At 37.8% G+C, this 19,364-nt stretch overlaps 2 protein-coding genes across 2 annotated transcripts in view; one reads left to right on the top strand and one right to left on the bottom strand.

Moving 5' to 3' along the window:
- Positions 1-57: 57 nt before the first annotated feature.
- Flo2 (flotillin-2) overlaps positions 58-19,364 on the top strand; it is an 85,752-nt gene continuing 66,445 nt past the window's right edge. The window contains exon 1 of the mRNA XM_072017246.1: positions 58-330. Within this exon, the coding sequence (XP_071873347.1) occupies positions 282-330 (49 nt within the window). The 5' untranslated portion in view covers positions 58-281. The remainder of the gene's footprint in view (positions 331-19,364) is intronic.
- On the bottom strand, positions 4,646-13,809 carry LOC139994504 (glucose dehydrogenase [FAD, quinone]). The gene is made up of 2 exons (XM_072017228.1): positions 13,381-13,809; positions 4,646-7,400 (listed from the first exon to the last, which is right to left on the bottom strand). The coding sequence occupies exon 2, from the start codon at positions 7,228-7,230 to the stop codon at positions 5,350-5,352; it is 1,881 nt and encodes a 626-aa protein (XP_071873329.1). The 5' UTR covers positions 7,231-7,400; positions 13,381-13,809; the 3' UTR covers positions 4,646-5,349.

Raw genomic sequence — 19,364 nt, 5'->3', positions numbered from 1 at the left:
GCTGTACGTGGAAATGTCGAGGTTGGCAGTGTTGCAAGCTAGGGTTTTGCAAAAGCTACAAATTTGGGTAGTGGCTTTGAGTAACATCGTAACCTTACGACGCGCGACTAACACGTATTGTTGCATGTTATTAATGATTTACCGGGGTTTTTGAAATAATCCATATTTCATTACTACCAATTTATTGTATAGATTAGTGTCAGTGGTAACCGTTTTAGTTCTGGTTGTTTGCTTGTGCCGGTTTGTTGTTGCATCTTCATTAAGAAAGAGTTTATCTGACAATGGGAAACGTTCATACTTGTGGTCCAAACGAAGCTTTGGTCGTATCAGGTATGTATAGACGAATGCTAAATAAGTATTTTTTACAACTCAATCAAGCGGTGCAATATATTAAACTAGAGCTGCCACGCTTGGTATTTTTCGTAAGCTTCTGTCGCTAGTTTGAAAAAAAGTGACGTAAATTATCGTATTCTACGAATTTTGAGAGATTGTTGTTTTAGAGCAATTTGTATAGAATCTTTGTACATTTATAAAATTAATCGAACGATTTACTTTAACCGTCTGACAGTACACCGCCCTTGTCAGTATCAGTTTAGTGTATTTGGTTTTACACGTAATGACACTTCCCAATTTATGCATGTGTCAGTAGCTATTTGATTAACACGATACAACGAATGCGCATCGTAGAGAATCTCGGTTATTAATTTCATAACATTGAAAATCTTTTATTTTGCTGCACTAAACAATAGGATAATATGACGCGCATGTTGGAATTATTGTTAACGTAAGGATAAATAAGCACGTAAATTTAAAAATACAAGATATTGTATGTGGAAAAATGAATTTTAATTATCAGTTCGTCGTGGAAAAATGTGATTAACATTAATATAACATATATAACATATATATGTTCTAAAGTAAGTTCTAAAAGTAAGTTGGAAAATAGATCTGGGTTAAATATCCTCAAGGTGAAATTGATAAACTTAAATGTAATACGTAGACATACATAAGTATGTAGTTTAATTCAGGTAATTGGAAATAGGGCCATAGGGTTAATAGTTTTTACTTGTATAACTATATTATTATACTATTATTTCTTTATTTAATTACGAAATAATTTGGCTCCTGCGAAAATATCTCAATTGTATGTGAATCATAATTATAAATATTATTGGAAGTTACATTCTTCTGCACACATGCAGCCATGCACTTGGATAACTATTTTGTTAAAAATGTTACAAATAAACGAGTCTGTGTATCTAGTCTATGTATTTGAACTCGTTCATTTATCGTTTGTGATAGACGATAAGAGGCTTCATTTAATTGCAAGATATGAATTGCGTAATAAAAATTAGTATGAAATAATTATTAATTAATTCGTATGGATTCTAGAGCGAAGCTATCGATATATTACAAATATACATATATTATACATACGGTAATTACCGATATCCCATCCACCTCACCGATTTCGATAATTTTGGAATATGTTGTCGGGGACATGATTCTGAAAAATGTTTTCCTATACATACAACCACCGCTCGGTAATTGTTTTCGGGATATTCGCAAAAGACTGTCGGTACCACTACAGTGAATCCAACCTATAACTGTGCGTCCATAAAATAAATAAATAAATTTGTTTATAGCTTATATAGATTTTGGGATAGCTGTGATTTTATTCGGTCTCCTCACGGCAGCAGGCAACCAATACTGCCGCAAACGCTGTCACGAATGCACAATATAGGCAGAATTCACTAGTGGCAGTAGTAGTAGTAGTGATAGCGACAGATCTTTGCAAATATCCTAGAATCTGTGACCGAGCGACGATTATATGTAGAGAGAGAAATTATTTAAAATGTTGATTTCTACAATATATTAAAAATTTCTCGAAATCGGTTAGGATACTTAAGGATAAAACCTACTAAATGTTTTAGAGTTGTTGCAAAAATTTTTCGAATTTTATTTTCATGAATTTTATCTTTTCAGAAATAAACGTAAAATAACTGAAATGATGATAAATAAAAAATGATTATTATCTAATCGGTTGCCATTCTCATATTTTTCGCGGAAGTATTTTCATGGAAAGAGGAAGATGACTCATCCTCCATATTCGTGTCATACACGCAAAGCATTTGTTATCTTTTATAAGATTAATGAAGCGAAATTACTCTTCCCCACGGCGATATTGTGCAATGTAGCTTTTACAATTACTATTCTAACTTTCAACGTTCGTGACCTTCGTATTTCGATAAGAAAGCAAAATATCAATTAACTAATTGCTATATTACAATACTACTATACTACAATACAATCTTTGATCGAAACATGTTTCGTATAAGTTCATAATTAATTCAAGAGGTACACTTAGGTGTATCATTTTGTTATAATCCGATTAAAAACGAATATCATTAATGTATTGGGTCTACTAGGTTAGTTTCTTAATCCGCCCGCCGCGAGGAAAATCTAACGCAAATCCAATACATCGATGATATTTAATCGAGTAATATTATAACAGACATTTCTTGCAGCCGCGCATACGCGGTTATGCACGGAGCTTTCATGTTCAAAAATCATTGAAATCCGAGGGTAGATAATTTTCGTGCAATTTCAGCAGAATTTCTACTTCTTCCTTCGTTGTTCAACGAGATGGAAATGCATATTTCTACATCGATCCACGAGTCATAAAAATGTCGGTATTGCGTGGAAACGCAAATTGGCTTTTGTAGTAGGGAAAATAACCTTTTATATTTAGACGAATATTCGTATTCTATTGGCATTATAGTAGGCACTATATATATATGTAGTATTAAATTAATGTAAAGATTGTATCAAACAGATCGTTGTTAAGAATAACGTGCAATGTATTATCGTTTATTACTTTTAACAATACTTTTTGTTTCTCGCTTCTAGGAAAATATATTGCATTTGCAAGTTCCACTATGGCGATAGAAGGTCAATGTTTTCGATCTCAAATTGCATTCCCAGTAATCGTCGGAATCGAACGGGTGTTTCTTACACTCGGATGAACACGTTTGTTTATAAAACTAAGTACCAAGTTTTCGCATGGCTCTTGCTCTGGAAACTTCGACTTTTATCAAAATTCCGATGTCGTCGGGGTGGCTCAGATAATTAAAACGGATAATAAAAAACGCGAGCCCCTCGCAGCCAGTGATGGTTAGCGGTCCTTTTCGATCTAATAGGAAATCCTCGCTGCGTAACCACCCTTCGCTTTAGCTCTAGGAATCCTACACCTGCGACCGATTACCGCTCTGCAGTATCGGTCCGATGGTTTCGTTTTGTACATTCAATCGATCATTGAGACGGTTTGTAAGAAGGGCACAAGCAGAGCAATGGCTATAAAGAAATTCTCATCGAGACCAGCTTTGATCAGGAGAACGCCAATATTCACGATGAAATCGTATCGAGAATTCGGACCGATCGTTACATCGGGATGTACGTTGACCGAGAATAGTTGATTTTCGTGAAGGATGTTCGGAATCATCATTAGGCTGCCGATCATCTTTTCCTCCGGTGTAGAATCAAAGTTCTCGAAATTTGTATATAATTGATTATATTTAATGGCTACGCGTAATAATTCGAGATGGATAAATTATTCATTTTTTTATTACTATTCGTCCATCATTATTATTATTTGTTACATCAATACGGTATATGTGATACAATGTACATACAATTAATATAAATAATATGTACTTATATTTACGTCAAAGGATAATTCAATTAACGAATTAATCGAACGATAGGTACAACTTTTGGTATTTTATTTTATAAATGTATGTTGAGACGAAGATTCCACCCTTCGTTCAACCATTTCATTCGATTATATAGGTGAGAAATTTGTTATCACTCGTCTATTGATTAATACGTACTTCTCTTTGATAAATTTTAGTATCGAATAACTGCCGTCGTGATGTTAATCTTCCGATTAATAGTATACGATTTCGATTATTATCTCGCTAATAAACTATAAGAATTCTTCTCTTTACATAAAATAACGAATGTTCGTGTCGAAGAAAAAAGTTTAATCTTTTATACGGTACACAAGATTTAAATATGTATTATGTTTGTGACATTCGTTGTTTATAGTTGCAGATTAGTTCCTAAAATATTCTGGCTTGAAAGTTTAATTACACACAGATTTGTTGCGGAGAAGTTACGTAGTAAGATATGGCACGTGCACGAAGAGAAAAAAGAACCTGAGAAAAAGAGAGCTCGCTTATTAAACAAAAATTGCATGGTTATTCTCGAGGGCGGGTAAGTAGGAAAAAGAATTCGAAAGGAGGTAAACTCGTGTTCGTCTATTCAAAAGTCGCTATTTTGAATCAAATAGTGCGATAGTTGTGAAATTTGCCATTCCATGTTGCCATGGAATTTTTCATTCGTAAAGGATTTCTTGTTCGTTTAAATCAAAAGAAACAAATATTTTCTTAAAGTACATAACGCGATGTGTTATATAACATAGTTAAGTCTCGCGTAGAATATCCTTTATTTTCTTGAGATACAGGATTGGTGTTTCTTCGTGCAATTTAGTCGAATTTTCTGTTATTATTATTTATTTCGTTTAAATTCGCATCGACTATCATCATGGTCGTAGTCTAATTTTTGTTGACATTCGATGAATAAATTCTGTTACACAATTTTTTAATCTGTAGTTTCGTATCTTTCCTCCTCGTCCGTATTCCACGATCGTATTTCGATCCCTGCAATTCAGTTTACCTCCGATGATAACAACCGTATAACGAGACACGTATTACGTGAAATTCATATAATTATCCGGAGATGCGGATACGAGCTATCTCCCCACCTGTGCGCAATGCGTTTACGTCATAAGCTTTTTGATCGATGATAAAATATTAACATTAATTCGTAATTTTTGCTTGTAGAACACCATCTGATTCTATACGTAAGAAGGTTCCCTATTTCGCTTTTTTCGATGATCGTTTTATAGTTTGTAATTAAATTTTGTAAAATTAAAAATTTTACACTTAATCCGACCATACGATGAAGTTATTTCATTTTCGATGCAATTTGATTCGTTCGCTGTATCAGATCGTTTTGTAACAACCTTTCACTTAACGAAATTCTACGGTTAATTTAACAAAATTTCATCTTTATGTACATGTAGTCTAGCAAGTACACACACACACATACATACACATACACAGAAGAGAGATGTATCACAAAAGACAGATATTTTTGTAAGTAATGCGTTACACGAGTACAAATTTACCAACAACAAAACGTAACTAAAGTACCAACAGATATATCTATCGGGTAAAGATCAACAACTTTTTGCCAACTTTTACTCGATCCGCTAATATGAAATCGCTAGCTTCTTCTCGCGGTTTCTACCGCCAGCCAATCGTTCTTTACGAGATCGGCTCCCTTCTCTCCGATCATAATTACCGGCGCGTTCGTGTTTCCGCTACAAATGGTAGGCATGATCGACGCGTCGATCACCCTCAACCCTTCGATCCCGTGTACCTTCAGCCTAAAGTCGACGACGGCGGTGGGATCGGTGGAAGGGCCCATCTTCGTTGTTCCGACCGGATGATAAATGGTCATCGAAATATGTCGAATGTGGCACTCCCAATACGCGTCCGAAGCAAATTTTAGGTGCTTGCATCCAGGCAGTTTGATCCTGTGAACTCTCGATCCAAACTGTTTGAAAACCTTCGCCTCGCTAACTTTGATCGCGATTTTCGCACCTTCGACCAAAGTAGCGATGTCCATCGGATCGGAGAAATAATTAGCGTCGATCAGCGGGCTATGAAACGGATTGGAACTACGTAGCCTGACCGTGCCTCTCGATCTAGGTCTGAGCAGAAGAGGCATGATGGTCCATGCGTCCTTATTCGTTATAGGTCTGTACACGGTATCGTACACTTGGTCGGTTATTCCGAGAATCTTCTTAACTTGCACGCCGCCGTCTGAATTTATAGACGCCGGCGCCATGTGTAATTGAATGTCCGGATAATCGATGGACCGATTGGCGTATTTCGTATTGACGAAGGCGTAGCCCTCGACGCCGCCTAGAGTGGTCATCGGACCCCTTCCATTTGCCACGTAATGCATCGTTACCGGAGCCGCTTGCAGTCGATCCTGAACAATAGCCACGGGTTTGTCTATCAGGAACGTCAAGCCACCCATGCCAACATGGTCCTGTAGATTGTCGCCCACTCGAAGATCCTTGATCACCGGTATTCCAACGTGACGGAGGTGTTCCTTCGGCCCTACACCGGATAACATGAGAATCTGAGCGCTATTTATCGCTCCGGCGGAGAGAATCACTTCCTTTCTCGCTCGGACTATTTGTCTGCGACCATCCCTGACGAACTCGACGCCTGTCGCTTTCATGGTGACAGGGTTGATCAGAATTCTGGTTACGTGAGAATTCATGGCGGTGTGAATGTTCCTACGCAGTCGAATTGGTCGCAGAAACGCCTTCGCCGTCGAGCATCTGCTACCTCGGCGGATCGTTCCTTGAGCTATCATAAATCCCGTTTGCTCTTCTCCGTTTATATCCCTGTTCTCGTAGCCTATCTCCGTTCCCGCCTGAACGAACGCCACTACCAAAGGAGTTTTCCACGGAGACTCTTGCACCGTCAAGTACCCGCCAGTCGAGTGATACGGACTCCTCTGCAAGTAGGGATTCCTGTTATCCTCGGATTTCTTGAAATAATACAACGCCTGATCGTATCCCCAACCAGGATTACCCATCGACTCCCAGTAATCGTAATCGTGTCTGTTCCCTCTGACGTATAACATGTAATTGAGCACGCTCGAGCCACCTAGAACTTTGCCACGAGGCCAGTTACAGCGACCACCTTTCATAGCCAAACAGGCTCTTCCCGTCGGTTCTGTTTTATATTTCCAATCTAATTTCGTCAATTGAAGATAAGCCGCTAACGAAGGTACGTCGGTTACTTCGTTCTCATCCGGACCAGCCTCTAGTAGAAGAACGTTCCATTTTGCTATTTCTGATAGCCGATTAGCTACGACAGCCCCGGCTGATCCAGCTCCCACGACCACGAAATCGTACTCCGCGTACAGAGGATATTTGTCGATAGGCCGACTCTCCGGGTCCAGTTGATCGTATCGATAGTAGGACAGACCTGCTATTAATAGGGGGATTAGCCACAAACTCGTGCCCACCAGGCTCAAAGCACCCTTCAAGGCCGACGTGACCACGATCGCGCTGAAAACCATTCTTTTCCACTAGATAGATTCCTAAATTTCACCGAATGATATTTCCGAATTTGAAGCGTTTTCGATGGTTCGTATGTCATCATGGAAGAATGTCTGGAGGCCGTGTGCCGATTTTCTCGATACGATGTACTTTGGACGATACGCGGGGATTTACGTTCTTCATTGCTTCTCTGTAAACAAACGAACGACGAGCGTTAAACCAGATAAAAGAAACGGATAAGCTGTGAATTTTTATGCATTTGTGGGAAATTTCTTGGCGAAAGAATGCACGAATTGTATATAATATGTGTGTTTTGTGAATATATAATATGGAAAATATCGAAAGTATTGCAATTGTTAGCGATTAAACAATTCCAGTTTGAAATTATATTCATAAAAATATAAATTTGTATAAACATTTACGGTCTAGTAAATAAATGTCGTTGGGATATAAATGTTAGTCTACTGTTATGATTGGTGACACTATTCTTTCATGAAACCGAATCTTAGATACAAGTTGCAGAGAGATTCTAATTGCTAGTCTATTTGTATTTGATTGCTCGAGATTGAGTCGTTAACATTGTGCTATAGTAATTTCGTCAAGCATTTCGATTAGAAATTAGAATGGATTAGACGCTCGTAGAAATCGATAATCCGAAACTTTCAACAAATGGAGAATCTTTCGATTCACGCAAGACTGCGCGTGTACCGTTAAAACTTGCAAATCGAAAACAAGCAAACCTGCTGACCATTCGCCTATCGTCTATTTTTCTAATTGTTTTACTAAGCGATATACATATGTATATAGATAGACGTTCTAGCAATTGTACACTGGGGCTCGTACGTCAACTTCTATTCGACGATTACGCGATTAATCAAAGCATCGATTAAACACGATCGATCCATTGAACGAAGCATCGATTTTCAAATCGGTAAACGAGAAATTATACGATCCCCCGTTCAATTTCTTCCTTTCAAATTCCGGACGTTTAAAGTTTTCTCATCGAGCAAGGGAAAGGAAACGATCGTGGTAATCAACGCGGGTAAATCGCGTTTCAGTACGACGTACTACGAATCCTGTTGGACGATGCGGAAGGAAGGAAGAAAATTGTAGGAAATAGAGCTGGCCCTAATTAACAGCACGTGCAACTCGACGCGATTTAACGGACAGCATGCGTCGCGGTTTATCGATTAATTCTCGCGTAAACCGGCCAACAAATTAATCAAGTTGTGCGTTTGCCGGTAGAATGGGCAAGATGGTGATCTCGTAACAGGGGAAGGTGAAAGTGTTCCATCCACGTAAACCTCTGTCACGTTCGTTTTCGTCCACGGATTTCTGCTGGTTATGTTACGTATCTTCTCTCTGCTTGCGTTTCTTACGCCTCGGCTACCATCCACGTTCTCGGCTTACGCTACAATCTTCCTGATCTGACTCGAGTATTCCTGATTCGGGTTACTCGAATATCGCGGCACCTTGATTTTCTCTTCTCGTAGCCGCTGATACACGTGTTCATTTGGCGTCTTAAATCTAGAACGTGCACTTTCGTATTTTACGAGTAACGAAATTGCTTACTTTATTTGTAAGTTTGTAGTATTTTTCATCGTTAGACTGAGAATTTCTATTTATAGGAGACTCGAGAGTGCATAGTTTCACAGAATGCACACAACGAAAAAATATAATATATAAAATATTCACAGTTTAATACTTTCTATAACATTTGATAGACGAAACAATTTTCTATCCAAGTTCTACTCTTTCAATTATATCCCGGAAAATATGAATTTGCAGCCCATCGATCGTAGATCGTCAGCTGGAAACTGCGATAAAACGTTCGATCGATGATAATAGATGAAAGTGTCGGGAGTAGAACGATATCAGAAGCTGCTCTCGAAATGGGTACAGAAAACGAGAAACGCGTAATCGAAGAAGCACTGTTGTAACAATTAACGAGCTTGGACTATTGCTGATGTAGCAAACAGCAGTGGAGAGAATAAGTAGGAGGATCGATCACCGCTCTATTTAGGTTAATAGGTTCTGGAATGAGTCTTTGTAGGTTTTCGCAGTAGATAAATGGTTGCTTGTAAGTTGTACGACCGGTCGTGGAAGACCAAGATTTTCCATAGAAATATAAGTCTATATGGGTGAAACAAATTATTTTATTTTTAAATGGATAAAATTACTCGTAAAATTATTCGACGAACGAGTAGCTAGATAAATTATATTATGTCCAATTAATATCTTAACTACCATATTTTTCCTATCGTCGCTGCTATAGACAAAATTGCTATAGATAAATTGATCAAGCGTAAATTAGTCAAACGCAGAGATATCCGCGGGAAAAGCTGGCTGTATCATACGTGGATCTTACATTTACTTCGGGAGAAAACGCATCTATTACGCTTAAAATGATATTTCTATCGTTCGTGTCCGCCGAGTCACGAAAGAACCCGTGTTTTGCATCGGTAAAAAAAGATACGAGAAAGTTTTAAAACCATCTGCGTTCGTTATAACGCGGAAAACGCGATATTCGTGCGATCCTATCAAAGGGGAAAAGAATCGAAAAAGAAAGAGAGAAAAGCAATTTTATCGAGTCGTTGCTCATCGAAATGGGTCTCGAAGATAGATCCTCGCAAACTGAACTGAAACAACGTTGTTTCCAATCGATGAACGAACGAACGAACGAACGGTGAGAACGCAAACTAGGAAAAATCATAGTGTCTCTATTGCCTCGCAATTTCTGCATCGTGCAAGAAAATAACGCGGAAGTTGGCAACTTTTTTCTCTGAAAGACGCGTTCTCTATTCTCTTAGATTATCGCATTTAGATCGAACGTGTAACTCTCTTCGCTCTACGTAATGGGATATTTGTTCGTTGCGCGCGATACTTGGGAATAATTAAATTCATTTTTTATCTCAAGACGATCATAAATAATGCGATGAATAATGTCAAGGAACCTTTTTTCTTGAACGCGTTGTAGTTGAAATCTCATTTGCGTACGAAAATAGGAATTGTAATGTACATGTATGCTACTGGTAATAGGAAAATAAAATAAGACACACATGTATATGTATATATGTACATGCAATAGGTACCTATTACAGAAATATTATATGACGTGCTACTTTTGTCACATACAAAATATATTCGCTTATTTGATTGAATCAATCAAGATTCATCAGCGCGATCAACGCGCTCGTCGTGTTTCGCTATAGCGCTAACGAAGTTTTAAAACTTTTTCTTCGACACGTGTATGAAAATTAGCGAATATACATTATTATATATCAGGGACATTAAACTCGACCAGTTACCATTATAACAGAGACGTTATTTCTGCCGTCAAACGTGATTAGAAATTGACGTTTAACGACTACAAATCGACTACTCGTTTAACATTTTCAACAACGATACATATCCTGTACACGATCCTGCTTTCTTGTTTCAGGTAAGAGTTTCGCCGACTGCTTGACCATCAAGCGCCCAGCCACGTGAGTTCAGCGTAAATTAGTTTTTCTTTGAGCGACGTAAAGGAGAGATCCGTCGAAACTTGGAACACGCGTTCACGTCTCTCATTGCGTGGATTATTTCGTTCGAGACGAGTGTAATGTTTCGCTGTTTCTTAAAAAAAAAAAAAAAGAAAAAAAGGGGGGGAGATACTCGGTAATAGCGATAACGATAGTAATAATAATGACAAATATAATGATGTTAAAATTGTTTTCATTAGAGAGGCATCACGAAACATTCTCGATTCAATGAGAAAATTTTACAGAGTTATTGCGTAACCACTTGCGACTTTCTTTCTTTAAATGACTTTCAACGGCGAAAGAAAGTATAAGATAATCGAGCTCGAGTAACGTCAATGTATGCGGTTTGTTTGAATTTCTTTCTTTTTTTCTAATTTTTTTTTTTTTCTCTATTTTTTCCTTTTTTGGAATTTCTTGATATCTTAAGCAAGAGCGTTAGATCTATTAGATGTATTTAAAACAAGAATTTGAGACGTGTGTCTTCGTGGTGAGCACGAAAGAGTTACGCAAGCCGAGATATTTGAAAAGGTGCGCCAAGAAATTATATTCTATTTTCTATCTCTTTCGTTAATTTATGTATTTGTATATATTATGTTTATTATTTTTTATATTAATTTATTCTATATTTTGTACTTTTGTATTTTTTTAGCAAAATATTTGAATAAAATGATTTATAGCGGTGCGGTGTAGTCTATTTTTTTTGTCTTTTCTTCTTTTTCTAAACGCATTAGCATTGATCGTCTGGTCGGATCTAATCTGGATTTTGTATGAATTTTATCGCATAGCATAAGACTGCGTAATATCGTAAAACCGGTCTTGTGTTAGATGTTTAAAGCGAACAGACAGATGTAATACTCATCGTTTGTTTAGAAACTCAGAAATGACGAAATAGGTTGTAACCTATTTTATTATTTTATTCCCTTCTCGCTCGTTTTAGTATCGAATCTTTTATAATTGATATTTTAGTTTTCGTAATCTTAAATTTCCTTTCTACTTTATCTTTTATTATCTACTAAATCGTATTTACTCGAATCACATACTCTTATATCGATATTTTCGATAATTTTGTTCGAGTTATTTGTTATTAAATTAAATTAAAATAATCGAAAACAGAATGAAATAGTAACGACTTTGGATAAACGTTACGGATCGTATTTTGCAATAGGAAAGGATTCGCATATGAAAGATTCGCTCATGAAACGCAATCAGATACCACCACATAGCAATGCGCGTAGCAAATAACATAAAAATCTATATGTAATCTAAGCGTAAAGATCTATGTCACCGTTCCACAGCCTTGATCTGTATTGCCTGCTGTGAATATTACTATACGCTCCGATTATTGGCGTGCACGATATTTAATGAGACTATTATTGCGTGTAGTCGATTTTTAAATTAATCACATTCTTCGATTTTATTATAATCTGCAGATGTTCGCGCGGCTATTTTTCAATACATTCAAAATGACAAGATCAACGTTGTATTATTTTTCTATATTCTATACATCTTTCACTTGTCTCACGGAAATGAAAAATTGTTGATCGGAACGTTCGTTTTACAAACAAATAAGAATCGCGAACTCTATTGCAAACGAACACTCGGAAAAATCCTGATTTCGCTTATATTTAGTTGACGGGGAATTTGTCTGCTGGACAATTCGATAATATCTTTTGTATTTGTCAAAACTCGTAAAATCGGCTACTATGTCTTTCGTGGCCAGTGACAATCGGGTTGCTAGAAACGACAAAAATATTAAAGATTCGAAACTCGAAGGAAGTGTATTTTCTTACGAATGAATATATATTATTCGAGTTAGACAGAACAGCGAGAATTTTACTATGCGTAACCTATAGTTACACAAGTCTGTTGTAATTCTGTTTAATACTCTGTATCAACGTTACTTCGCTTTCTCGCAAAATATCTGAAATGTCGCGACCGATTCTGATAATTTCCGTATCAATCTTTCGCACTATATTTCCAAGTAGAACGGGAATAATCCTCGCGTCTCACCTTATATCGTTTCAACGTCGGTAGATCGATCGTAACCATCGATTCGAATCGAATACACCGATTCGCTTTGCAGTGATTCAGAAAAGTATTCGAACGCTTACCACAGAAAATGTTTCTGGCTACATTTATCATGTGCATCCTACGAAATATCCTTACGCATATATCTTTAAAATCTGGTTAGCGCTGTAACAAGACGCGACTATCGTGTTTAAAAAATGTATATAGAATCTGCAAGAGATTTATTGCAAATACACGCTTACTGTTAGTGAAAAATTAGTATACAGCCTAAATGATAGTCTTAAACGTATAATTAGTGCTAAAAATGCTTTCACTAAATATCGTGCTTTATTACTATGGTAAACGATTGACTGTTCAAATACTTTGCACATGCTTCTAATATAGCGATGCGACGGTCGTGTCTCGTTACAGTGCTAATGAAATTTCAAAATCTTTCGTATAATATATATCTACGTAAGAAGTTTCTATATTTCCTATACTTTGTAAAGTTCCTTCGACGACCCTGGATTATCTAACAGGCAGTCCTTAGAACTTTCTCCGGGAGAATTCTCCCGTGATGTCGGAGGGGCATTTGCCAATATATCTTCGAACGGAAACCGAACACTTTTCCGAACCGCTTACCTTCGTTACGATGTTTACGAAGCTTCTCTCCCCATGAAGTCTGTCGGTTTTCCATTAAATCCTTCGAATCCACTTCTCCCTTATTTGGTATCGTTTACATGGATCGTATCGGTCGGTATCGCGGATCCGTAATTGCGAATCGCGGACCAAATGGAACGAAAGTACTTTCTTCTGGATGGAATTAGACGATGAACGCAGGAACGATCGCGAGGACGCGCGATTTTCGGCAGGATCGATCGATGCAGGTGGTTCAGCAGTTTCGAAACGATAGTAGAATGACGGGTAAGTATCTCGGAAAAACGATAGAGCACTGTGCCGATACTACGCTCCCTGATCGTTTTACTCTCACCGTCCTTATCCGTCTGACTAACCGATGCCTGGGTTTTCTCGTCCTTCTCGAAGGCTCCCAACCGTACGTTTGGCAGTGAAAGTATTCTCTTCCTGTGGTTACCTACGCGCACCTATCCCCCCTCCCCCCTAACAATGTGGTAACAGCTGGTGCTTACACTAGGTTGCCATTGCCTTCCGTACACACGTTTTGCGTTACATCCGTAAGAGTTCCTGCCGCTTCCTTTCGGACACGCGCCTTTCTTTCGACCAATGTCTTTTACGTTTTGATTTTAGTACGGTCTATCGATCAAAGTTTCGAGAGAGTATCTCTTCTTGCGACACGCGCTCTATCTATGGAAATTGTTTAAATTTTTTGGGCATAGCATCTACTCTTAAACTTAATACCTATTTATCAATATTCCAATGTTTTTGGTTTCCACCTTAAAACTGTGTTTATTACATTTGCATTATTCCGCACAATCAAATAAGATTTATTCTGTTACCGTGGACGTGGTCAACTATTTTTTTATATAATTATCGCGGATCGTATATTTATGAGAAGATTAATGTGTGTCGTGTTGTGAAACATCTGACATCGCTACGTGACACCCATCGCGACTAGAGTTTGCAATACTACCGAGTACGAGCTGCCTACGAATTTCGAGTAAGAGAAAGAAAGTTCTGTCGAACAACCTAGTTCGTCGTTCAAACACGTTTCCTCGTGTCAACCGATTTATCTTAAACGCATAACGGTCACTGTAACGACAAGTACTCGTGCGAATTACAAAGAACTGGACTGCGAGAAGTAAACATTTTTCGTTCCGACTCGTTTAATACGTGGCCATTCCGCGTTCTGATATTTCAAACATGCAAAACAAATTTCAACAGAAAAGAGGAAAGAAGAGTTCCCGAAAGCTTAATTCGTTTGCTTCCCTGGCGTTCTTTCCCTTCGCCTAAACGTTCATCCTACGACACGTTGTTTGTACGCTTGCAGTCAAGTGTAATTAAGAAATCGTTTCAATTATGATTCGAGTTTCCTTGTCGGAACCAGTACGCCGATAGATCATCCGAAAATGCGTCTAAAATTCATCCGATCTCTGAGAACGATGTAATGTTCCTGCTGAAACGAAGGACCGTCCCTTTTTCTGAGACGCGATGATCGTCCGGTGGAATGTAATTAACCGAAAAAGTTAAATCGCGCGTTGATAATCTGTTGTCCAGTGCGGGATCGGGTCAACGGTCTGGAAATATAGCAAAGTATATAACGGCCGGCTGGTCGACGTCTACATCGTCCCTCGACTCGATCCTGTTTCCTAGCGTCGATTACATCCGGTTCTATTACATTCGTGCGGTAACTTCTTGGCACGCGTGTAATAACGCACACGCGTGATTACGTATCAAGCTCGATCGATATTCGACTTATTTTTTGAAATCGCGAAACACGACTATTTTTCAGGCACATCGTGCACCGCGTCGCACAGACAGGTTACGCAAAGTGCTTCTTATCGTAGACAGTTCGTAATTTGAAGCTATTCGCTAAAACGTTACGCAAATTAGCGCTGGAATAATAACGATTGCGCACCTCTAATCTTATCGGTAAAACGACAGGTAAAATGTCACGTTATAAAACGAGAAAAATTTATTTTCATGCTGCTCGTACGAGACTGAAATTATCAAGTACATTATCGTTTACAAATTTGTCGACGTTTGTTTACTTCAAAATATAATTTACTTGAAAAGTTAGAAATAGAGAGACTCGGAATGGTTTTACCCTTAGTCATAGCTGTCACACAGTATTATAACACGATAAAACCTAGCCTTACAAAAGTTATTATTTATGAAGTCTATTATTTTCGGCTCATTTAGTTTTCAAGTGGCAGGAACGTTAGAAAAGATTTATCCAAATTGATAGAAACTATCGTGATCGATTCTGACAGTAATATTTAAAACCAGTTAACATTTTGACGAACCGTGTACTTAATTTTATCGTATTATCGATAACATTTGAAATAAATAATTTATATTTCATGTAACGTATATTTGCTGGTTACGTAAAAAAATAGTAAATAATGTTCTTCGTCGCTAGTTTCTCATTAATTCGTATAATACGAAGTTTTTACACAATACGTTTTTAATACAAAGTGACCAAAATTCACGCACGCTTACGGGCGTCAGTGTATACGTAAAACATATTTCTTTTACACTCGTCGTTTTAAAATAACTGCTCCAATATAAAGCGTCTAAAATAGCGATCGAAAGAGATGGTTCGGTGAACATCCCTTGTAACATGAAAATGGACACTGTACCGTTATCGGCGTCCTAATATTCACAACCTTGACCATTATTACGTGTACCTTACCTAGAATTTTAAATCAATCCTCGTTCCAATAGGTATCTCTGTACACGCTTTTCCAACTTCCCTTCACCTAACTTTCACCGCCCTATGACCAATCGTATTCAAGATTATTTCGTGATTGGTCTACCCTCACTCGCGTAAGACTCGGTACTTGAATTATTTTTCGAAACGTGTGTCAGTCTCGCCGGATTCGATCGACCTATCGTTTTCGATACGACGAGTTTGAATTTTCCAACAAACTCGTTGCCATTGTTGGCTACTAAATATTTGTTAAATATTTGTTTTACGTTAAAGTGTTACACGTGCATGTTATGCGTATTGTGAGTTGATTTTGTGCAGTTTAGGAAAAGGAACGAGAACAGATGGACTTGGGACTGTTCGTTAAAAAAATTGATCAGACTGGCGTATTTTAAATGCTTTGTGGTTCGTTAAATTTTGATTACGCAGTTATTCGAAGGAAAAAAACGACTGCAATTTGTTAATTGAAAAATTTCGCTATGTTTAATAACCTTGATCATATCGTTTGCTGTACTTAGCTTGTTTTTGAAAACAAAAACTTGTATCGCGTTTTTCATCGATTCTCTCGATTATAACATAAATATCGGGTCATGTATTTGCAAATATCGACGAACTGTATGAAAACCTTGAGCAAGGGTCTATAGCACATTTTAGTCGGAGTTTGATTAACATCAAAGTATGATTCTACAACCTCTGCCGATCATTTTTAGCAGACAGAGTTATGGAAGAGCGCAACTTAAAAATCGCTTTTATTCGAGGTTTCCATTTAATTCACGCGTGAAATCGGCAATGTGTCGTCAGGTGCGATAGAACTTGCATCAAACTAATTCATTTCCGGTTGTAGTTGATATCGCTTCGATAACGTGAACGTTGCACCGTGTTACGGAGGCTCCGTAAAAACACGCGTTACTTTCTAATGGTACGCGAGTATTACGCGTAAGCGATCAATTATCAATTACTGCGTTACGCACGCGCAATTCCACTTTTCGTTTCCATTTTTTTTTAAATCTGGCGTATTTCGAGTTTACTTGTGTTCGCAAGGAACAGGCGAGAGATATCGCGAGCGAGCGAGCGGGCTTTACGATAGTAGCGAATCGTAATCGACGAAAGGGAAATAGGAGAAATCGTGATGTTTTCTTTGGGCTTCTCTCGATAATAACATCGAGTAATTTATTAACGCATTTGAAATTAATCCATTTTTCTTTGACTCGCAAAAAGAAAGACGTAGGTAACAACGTTCGTAGGTAAACACTACTCGCCATTTATTTCCATCTGATAAATATTCATCCAAATCAACTATACATATTACTTGGCTTTTAAGTTAATCTGTGAATGACTAAAAATGGTAAACAAGATTTTGAAAGAGCTTGTCGACGAAACGAAAAATTATGTAACTTCTAGACAATCTAAATTCTTCAAGGTGAATATTGTGAATATAAAGGCAGTCTTTGGTAGTTCAACAGATATTTCTACCCGACGAGGCCACCATCGTCCCAATTACGCCATCGTCTGATGCCGCTTAAGAAAGTGGGAGTCTAAGAAAGTGTTCAGGAGACTCGTCGTGTCTAGCTTTAAGCGGCTTCGCTCCTGCCATAACTGCTTTCTTTTATTATAGTTATATCCCCTGTAAAATATCCCCGTACCTTGTACCGACGTGAATCGAAAATACGAATGAACTCACGCCCCGTTGCAAACGTAACACGACCGATCACGGCACGACTTTCACTGTCCTCGCTTTTCTTCGCACCATGTACCTAAGAATTTGTAAAATTCGCGAATTTTGCCCTGTTTCCGTTTTTCCATCTCTATGGTCAAATGTCAAGGCTAAAGGATTTTTACGCGATGTATGGTCGAGGCGTTTTCTAAACTGTCGACGATGTTTCTTTACGATATGTTCTACCGCTGCGTTAGAGGCAATCGACAAGATACCTCGCTCTCGTTCTTTTGTCTAATTACGAGTTTTAATCCTATTACGTTCCTTCGGCTATTTTTGACCGTCTTATCATTCTGGACAGTCTTATCGGTATATATATTTCCTAGATTGGATTTTATGCTAAATGTCTTCTTAGAATATTACAAATTGTTTTTGCTTGCTGAAATGGAAACAAGATCAAAGCATGATAAGTCGAAGATGTCAACAGCTTTGAAATAACTCGATATTAGGTCGCGGCTACCAATCCTCTGTAATTATAATAAGTGTAATTTAAAACGAAATGCAAAAGCGACATATCTCTTGATCGTGAACGTGTCGATATTGATTTATTTGCTATAGATAACATAATAATTATAGGATAAGATAGAACAACAAGGATAAGATAAAATAATAATATTTATCGAATTCCAATGATTATTTAACAAGTTATATTGTTTCGTTAGATGACTATGAGTAAATAACGGTTGTCTGAAATCAAATACTTTGGATAAACGAAACTATGTACGAGCGTGTTTGACGCTATGGCTATGTATGTAAAATAACACGTACATATAAAGACAATCGTCATAGTCTACACTGAAACACATAGTTATGTATCACATTTTAAGAAACCTAATTCGTCTATTACGATGTACTTCGGTACGCCCTAACGGTGTCTATCATTGCTTTCCATCTTCAACTTCTTTCGGAACGATCTACTTGCAGTGAAACCTCGGTGAATCGAGATATACGCGATACAAAATCGTAAAACAGACGCGAACCGTCCGCGAATAAAGCAAGAAGAAACGATTTCACGATCATTGAGATAGGGAAATCTAACGTAGTTTGAATCGTATTGTTACGCTACGAGTCTGGTATTATTACCGGATCTAAACGAGATTCGTCTAGATCGAGAATATATCAGTGTTTGTACACGCAAATTTAAGATGGCTCGGTGAAAGTAAGAAACTCCGGAACGCAAACGCAAAGTCGTATCGACTGAATTTTCCATAGCATGGAATCTTTTCCTTATTCGCAATGGATGCGTATACTACTTGAACGTTCGACGCATCGTGCTGATCGAGGTACAAAATTGAACGTTATTAGGTATGCTTTTAGTAGAAATTTGTAAAGCTGATATTAAGTAGAAACAAAAGAAAAATTGAGTATGGTTGACGCGTTGCCGTTGATTGAGTTTCGCAGAGACAAAGGCGGTGCGACATTCGCGGGGAGACGTCAGGGTTCGATAGAAGCTTGGATAAAGATCGCGATTAATTTCTGTCATAGTTGGTTTCATCGTATCAGTCTCTTCGTGGGAAAGAAATTGGCGCGCACGCGAAGCCTCTCTCATCGATCAGTTGTTCTCAA

Source organism: Bombus fervidus, chromosome 14 (genome assembly GCF_041682495.2).
Source record: "Bombus fervidus isolate BK054 chromosome 14, iyBomFerv1, whole genome shotgun sequence".
NCBI classification, from domain to species: Eukaryota; Metazoa; Arthropoda; class Insecta; order Hymenoptera; family Apidae; genus Bombus; species Bombus fervidus.
This window is presented reverse-complemented; position numbering and strand designations above follow the sequence as displayed.